The sequence below is a fragment of the Carassius carassius genome, chromosome 2, assembly GCF_963082965.1.
Source record: "Carassius carassius chromosome 2, fCarCar2.1, whole genome shotgun sequence".
In the NCBI taxonomy this organism is placed as follows: Eukaryota; Metazoa; Chordata; class Actinopteri; order Cypriniformes; family Cyprinidae; genus Carassius; species Carassius carassius.
In genome coordinates, this window is record NC_081756.1 from 42,834,202 (window position 1) to 42,840,825 (window position 6,624).

Consider the following 6,624-nt stretch of genomic DNA (forward strand, 5'->3'; position numbering starts at 1 on the left):
ATACAGGCCTACCCTTATTTAAGTAATGAAGTTCTGGACATGAACCACTGCCTCAAATACAAAGACATTGGGGTGGACGCAAATTTGTATTTATTTTTTTTAAATTAATTTAGCCAACTATTTTTGAAAATTATGAAAATTATATTTTCTTTCATTATAGTTTGTTCCGAGTATTGTCCATGTTATGAAGAAATAAATGTGCATCAAAGTCAAAATGTGATATTTTAACCAACTTATGCAAAGTTTTTTTTCTTTTTTGCGAATGCATAAAGTTCATGCAAGTTCACACGGGTGTCTTAACAGAGTAACCGCAACTAGTTCATCAAATTAACAAACACCTGTCTTAATTTTGAACATTAAATGTATTGTTTGATTATTTTAAATGTGAAATCATTTGTGTTTTGCCTGAAAAGTGTGGTTGTGTTTTCTTTGGAACTAAATGTTTGCTATTTTATCATGTGGCGCGAAGACATTCACTTTTACCAAGTGTGGTAAAAGCGTCCAAATAGGCTACTTTTTCTTTTTTCACGTACTATCCTCTATCAATAACGCAAATTACAATCTTCTGAGGTTTCAAGTAGGCCTAGGTGTTTTACTTTTATGTTGATAAGTGTTTTCACCATCCCCCATGGTCTTTCCGTTTTACGTCGCATCCTCTACACGAGCAGCAGGGAGCGCGCATTACCCGGGCCCGCGGAGAAAGCTTGACTCACAGCGTGATGCGTCCAGCTGTTTACGTGTTCTCCCCCACAATGCTCTGACGCACAACATACACAACTAGACAATCGTAAGAGGTCAGGTACAGAATTGTCAGGCTGAATTATCTAGCAGATTTTACGCTGTCAGAGGGATGTGCAAAAGCTCCTTTACAGACTTTATAAATGTTTACACATCAAAGTCTGAGTCATTTAACAATTTATATCCCATTATGAATACCATTTTCCTATTATCTTTTTTTTTTTTTTACACTATTGTTCTTTCGCGAAACAGATTAACTTTCTTAAATTAGTATTTGCAAATTCGAATTCGACTTTGTTTTTTTGTGTGTTTTTTCCTGTTATTGTTCAGTTATAGAATAGTCTCCTGCCTGACACTGCAATCTGTTAACGTTGTGTTTTGCGATTCAACTCCCATAGCTACATAAATTATCTTATTTCTGTCCGATTATAAAGGAAGCCTAGACAGAACAACTAAATATAAAGCGAATTGTTGAGGGGTTTTGCAAAGTGCATAGCCCACATTAAACTTAATTTAACGCATTTCATACGGAAGGTTTCATTTTCAGTAACTTTCGAATTTCCCACCTGCCCCCAAATAGACCTTTACGAAAAGAAATGCGGTAAACAAAGCAACGTATCAGTATCGCTGGATATATCTGCAAAAGAAGTAGGCTACCATTATTTGTCACTTTCTAAATAACTCACATATTATTGAAGGTAGTTAAAAATGAGAAATTTTCATTTATACATGATTTATTATAGGGGTGTCAAAGCCATAACGCGCAAGATGACAAATAACAAGATGACTTGACAGTGATTCGGGCACAGTTTTGAGGCTGATAAAGACATTATTACCATGGACAATGGCAGTGCACTGTCAAAGTTAACGAATGTTGTTTTATTGTAAGGGATCGGTTATGACGTTCGCCTCTCTCACTCGCACGCGAGCACACACGCGCGCTGTAGTCTCACTGCCCACGGCATGGACGTGCGCACATTATAAGGAATCATGTGTGCTCGGAGTGGCGCAGAAGGCTTCTCCGTCATGCACTAGGTGGTGTGTGATGTAATTTCGCTGCAGATATAAATATCGTCGTCGAGGGAAATGTAGCATGGCTGAGCGGGGCTAGAACTGACGGTCAACATTTTCCAACTTTTGTGTGAAAACAAAACAGCTTGAACACCAGTCTTGTGTGTAGTGTCTTGAGAGGAAACCCACTGAGCGCGACTTCATGCCGCACACTATGGTTGACCGTAGCTCTGTCCGTGAGTAAGCTGTTTTATGCGTCTTTTTGGCTGCCGACACAATTATAGAAAAAGACGGCACTTTGGTGTCTTCAACTCTTTCAGACGCTCATACCGCTCAGAAGGATGAGTGTCCATTCAGCCCTATTACCAATAGTGGTCTTAGGACTTATGACAAGCTCAGTGCGCTGCGCTCCGCTGCCCGGTGGGCAGAACGGACCCGTGGAGCGACGCTGGGAGACCCTCTACTCGCGTTCTCTAGCCCGAATCCCCGGGGAAAAAAGAGATATCATCCGGGACAGTGATTATCTCACGGGCATTAAAAGACTGCGACGTCTCTACTGCAATGTTGGCATCGGGTTTCATCTCCAAGTATTACCGGACGGTAGAATTACCGGCGTGCACAACGAAAACCGTTACAGTAAGTTTCATCTGTTATTTGACTTTATGCATGCTGCATCTTCTGTTGGATTTGACACCCAAATTAAAATTTGAATTATGAAAAAGAATTAGCCTACATAATTAAGAAAGGTAAAAGATCGTTTATGAACACAATTAACGCGCAGTGGCTGTTATTCAGTGAAAAAAATAATGTAATAATAAAACTTTGAGTTACACGAATCCAACGTAATGTCATGTTTTATAACGGCAACAAAGCTTGTTCCGAATCAAGTCAGGTGTGGTAGCGCACCAGCATCTGGCATCCTGCGTTACGCACAGGTCTCTGTAACCAGAGCAGGACAGGAACGGGGCCAAAATCCCAAGCCTAAAGTTAGGAGCGAGATAAACTCATCCTTTACGGTTGATTAACCCTTACCTCTTTTAAGAAATAAAGGTTCTTCAGTAATTCTTTGGTTCAGACGTTCTTATATGAAGCACCATTTTGGCTGTATACAGTATGTGTTCTTGAGTTGCTGTATGGTTCTTTAGAGATTAAAAAGTTCATTTTTCATTTTTTTTTAGATAAGTCTATTTAATTTCACACCATTACAAATGGTTTTATAAAGAACTACATAATAATGAATTTATTAATGAATGAATGAATGAATTTGTTGAATTAAAAAAGGTTTTCTCATGACAGTAGGCTAAAAAAAATATTGGACCATAACTTTAAGAATTTCAAACCAATGTCTGTTCAAGGCAAATGGAATATATAACAGGCGTTCTAGGCATCTGTGTTTACGCACTTTATGTGTTCCTAAAAACAAACTCAAGAAGTTCTGGTTATGTTTGTCAACATTCATTAGAGGCTAAACAAAAATTTTTACGATTTTTTTGACACATCAATTAAAGCTTCAATTAAATAAGACATGCATGGCGATTCATTGGGAAAAGACTTCGTTTACAATAAAGCAGAAGTCATTTAAAGATATATCTTAGTGGTTTTACCGAGAATTTGAAGAGGCGGAAAGTGTCATTTCCTTCAGAAAGGATACACTGGCAACGTAGACGTAAACACGTGCAATTTTTAGAAAGGCAGTCATCGTTGGGAGTTGCCTGACAGGGCTAAAGATATAAGCCAGACAAGGTCATTTATTTGTCTTTGTTGTGTGTTTTAGGTCTTCTTGAGATATCTCCAGTGGAGAGGGGAGTTGTGACACTGTTTGGCGTCCAGAGCGGGCTATTCGTGGCCATGAACAGCAAAGGGAAACTTTTCGGATCTGTGAGTATGAAATGATTTACAACGGGTTTCCGCCCGTGGATGTCCTTATCGGAGCTCGATGACATATCACCCTGTACTTGAGATGTATCCCCTCACCACCGGCCTCCCTCCCTGTCTCTGACAATGCTACATTGTTGAACTCAGTTGTGGCGTGCCTCCAGTGCTTACTGGTGTTTTCATTGTGGGACGGACGAACCCAGGAACGGTAGCGCAGTAGATCATTCGGGCTACGCATTCCATTCTTAGCATTGCCAGCCAACACATGCACCTACTGTCCTTCCCAGAGTGAAGATGAACTGGCCAAAAAGACCACCCAAACACCACACTGCTACCTTCTCAGATTTCGTCACGCACTGGTCTAAACCCCCCAAACACCTAAACTTTTCTATGACCCAGAAATCGCTTATTTTGATGGTATAGGTCCTTTTAACCCAGCCAGGGCCATGGATTTATTAACTCGGTTGCCCCTGGCAAAACAATTCTGAAGAAAGTCCAAAGCTCTCCCCTTGATGTAGATGATAAAATATGACAAACAGCTATACCGTAAAATTCCTCTCCATGTATGGAACGGTCTATTGAAATGTCAATGAAAATAACAATTGCTATATCATTTTCATTGTAGGTGCAGTTCACAGATGAATGCAAGTTCAGAGAAGAGCTCCTTGCAAATAATTACAATGCGTACGAATCGTTGGCACATCCCGGGATGTACATCGGACTGAGTAAGACTGGAAAAACAAAGAAAGGAAATCGAGTATCGACGTCCATGACGGTGACACATTTCTTGCCTAGAATCTGAGCTCGTTTGGAGAAGCGCAAGGCGGAGGAACTGCGATGCACTTTCTACAGAAATTACACACGAAGTTTAGTTTATCGTGTTATGTATGTATATATTAGACTATTTATCTGTTGGTTTTATATTCATCACAACGTCCTCTTTCCGAGGTCGAAGACAACAATTAATTTATTTGCTATTTGTTAATTTATCCTCTTTGCTGCTACCACGTGTTCATATACAAGTGAAATTCCTACAATGTAAATTTTATTTTTTATTTTTTTTGCACTGTTTGTTTGTTATAAAGGAACGGTTTTGGAGAGGTAGTCGGTCTAGACACCATATTTATTTTCTCACGAATGAAAACAAAGTTTCAAACTTTCACAACAAATGCTGTCATTGGGAAAGTTTGTGGAAAGACATATTTCAGTTTTGAGTCTGCTGAACGATCCACCCTATCAGTCGAAGACTCGTTTTCAATCGCGAAAAATTCAATATGGCGTCTACGCTGACTAAACTCCATTTGGCCTTAGTTGGAAAGAATATGTGAGTCTTAGATCAAGCCTCCAATCGTTAAGGTGTATCAACCCTCACAGTATTAGCACTGGAGCAATATTGTCCAATGTCTGAGCTCCTTTGTGTGGAGCTCGGATCTAACTGAAGCAGTATCGGCTTACTCTAGCGTACTGAAGTTCTACCCCTTCAAATCTGTTTTTAGCTTTGCTGGGGGGTTGAACTTTGAGCTTATCTGCAATCAATCTTTGTCGCATCTCTAAGGCTCTGGACTGAGAGAAGTAGCTTCTTTAACATATGGACATGAATTGAAAAAAATCTAAGGCATTGCAATGCAGATACTGTGCCCTGAGCCCCTTTAAAGAGACATACTGTACAAAGACAAGGTCAAGTCAGTCTAAGCTGGGTGTCCGGGGAAATCAGTCATGTTAAAGAGCAGTGTTTTTCCATAGTGGTAACACAGAAACAAAGAAATTACAGTATTGTGTGTGCAAATCAATGAAGAGTTGATGTAAAAACAACTTCCATAGTGAGTTACGAGGAGGCACGTTTTTTTGTCGTTTTCTACCTCATGCAGTTTCGAACTGACAGTTTCCTACTTTGAAAATCAGCTGACATAGAATGTTTAGTTTTAAGTTGCTCTTCTGAGTTTTCTGAGGCTACTGCTACTCTGTGAAGTTCTGGCGGCTATTGCGTCCTAGTTGCGCCTTGTCATGTTTGAGCTATTTTTACGCTGTGATATACTTTTAGAAAGGATAATCATGTTGGAAATATTTACAGACAGCTGTTAGTCTATACTATATGCTCAACCAGTAACCCTATATTTTTCTTTATATATTTTGTAAATGTAATATGGTGCAAAACTGGGAAGCTGCTTTAAACCTGGTATACAATGTTAGTTAAATTAAGATATGATACATTCATGCAGGGATAAACAAGCTTTCATTCTTGAACCTTCAAAAACATTTATTTGAGAGATATTATCTTTGAAAAAGCATTCCTTATTGTCTTCACAATGGTTATAGGCCTGCAGGTACACTTCATTGAAAGAAACTAAAAATGTACCTGAACTGAAAATGAATGGATAGTCGTTAGGGCTTCAAGAAGCTCTTAAGAATGTGTTTAAAAATTAAAGGATACTTTTGACGCTAAACTCACCGACTGACCTCAAAAGCATGAACACATTCGGATATTATTATTTTATTTATTTTTTTGTGTGTGTAATCTCAAAGCTGTGGTATTTCAATTGTTAGATGTCCAAATTTGCCCTGTCTGGATGTGCAGACCAATTAGTTTCACTTGATGACTCTGAGCTACCTGAGCTAATGCTGGAGGAGGGAGAGCTTGTCCCGTGTTTCTCTTTAACACAGCTGTGCCAAACCTCTTTCCAAATTGACATGATTTGCATCAGTGTGGATGTTGTTTACAATAGACCGAATGGCCACTGAAGGCAAATTGTCCCTCTGACCCTCATCACAATGCAGAACTGGCACAAAGCATTGGTCTTGATTTGTTTAACCAAAAAAGAAAAATGCAATATCAACCGGCATGACCTAGTAGCCTAAGATTAGTGAAAACAGAGCATGATCGTCTTTAAGAAGGTTTTTTTTTTTAATGTGTTATACTATTTCTCTGTCAGTTCCCAGATGGCTTATCCATGAACCGCCGGTTGTGTTTGCATCCATGGCAGAGCTCTAGTAAATGGGCTA

At 39.3% G+C, this 6,624-nt stretch overlaps 1 protein-coding gene across 1 annotated transcript; it reads left to right on the forward strand.

Annotated features, from left to right (window-relative positions):
* The first annotated feature begins 1,765 nt into the window (after window positions 1-1,765).
* On the forward strand, window positions 1,766-6,370 carry LOC132110252 (fibroblast growth factor 4B-like). The gene is made up of 3 exons (XM_059516842.1): window positions 1,766-2,385; window positions 3,524-3,627; window positions 4,250-6,370. The coding sequence occupies exons 1-3, from the start codon at window positions 2,091-2,093 to the stop codon at window positions 4,424-4,426; spliced, it is 576 nt and encodes a 191-aa protein (XP_059372825.1). The 5' UTR covers window positions 1,766-2,090; the 3' UTR covers window positions 4,427-6,370.
* Window positions 6,371-6,624: the final 254 nt, after the last annotated feature.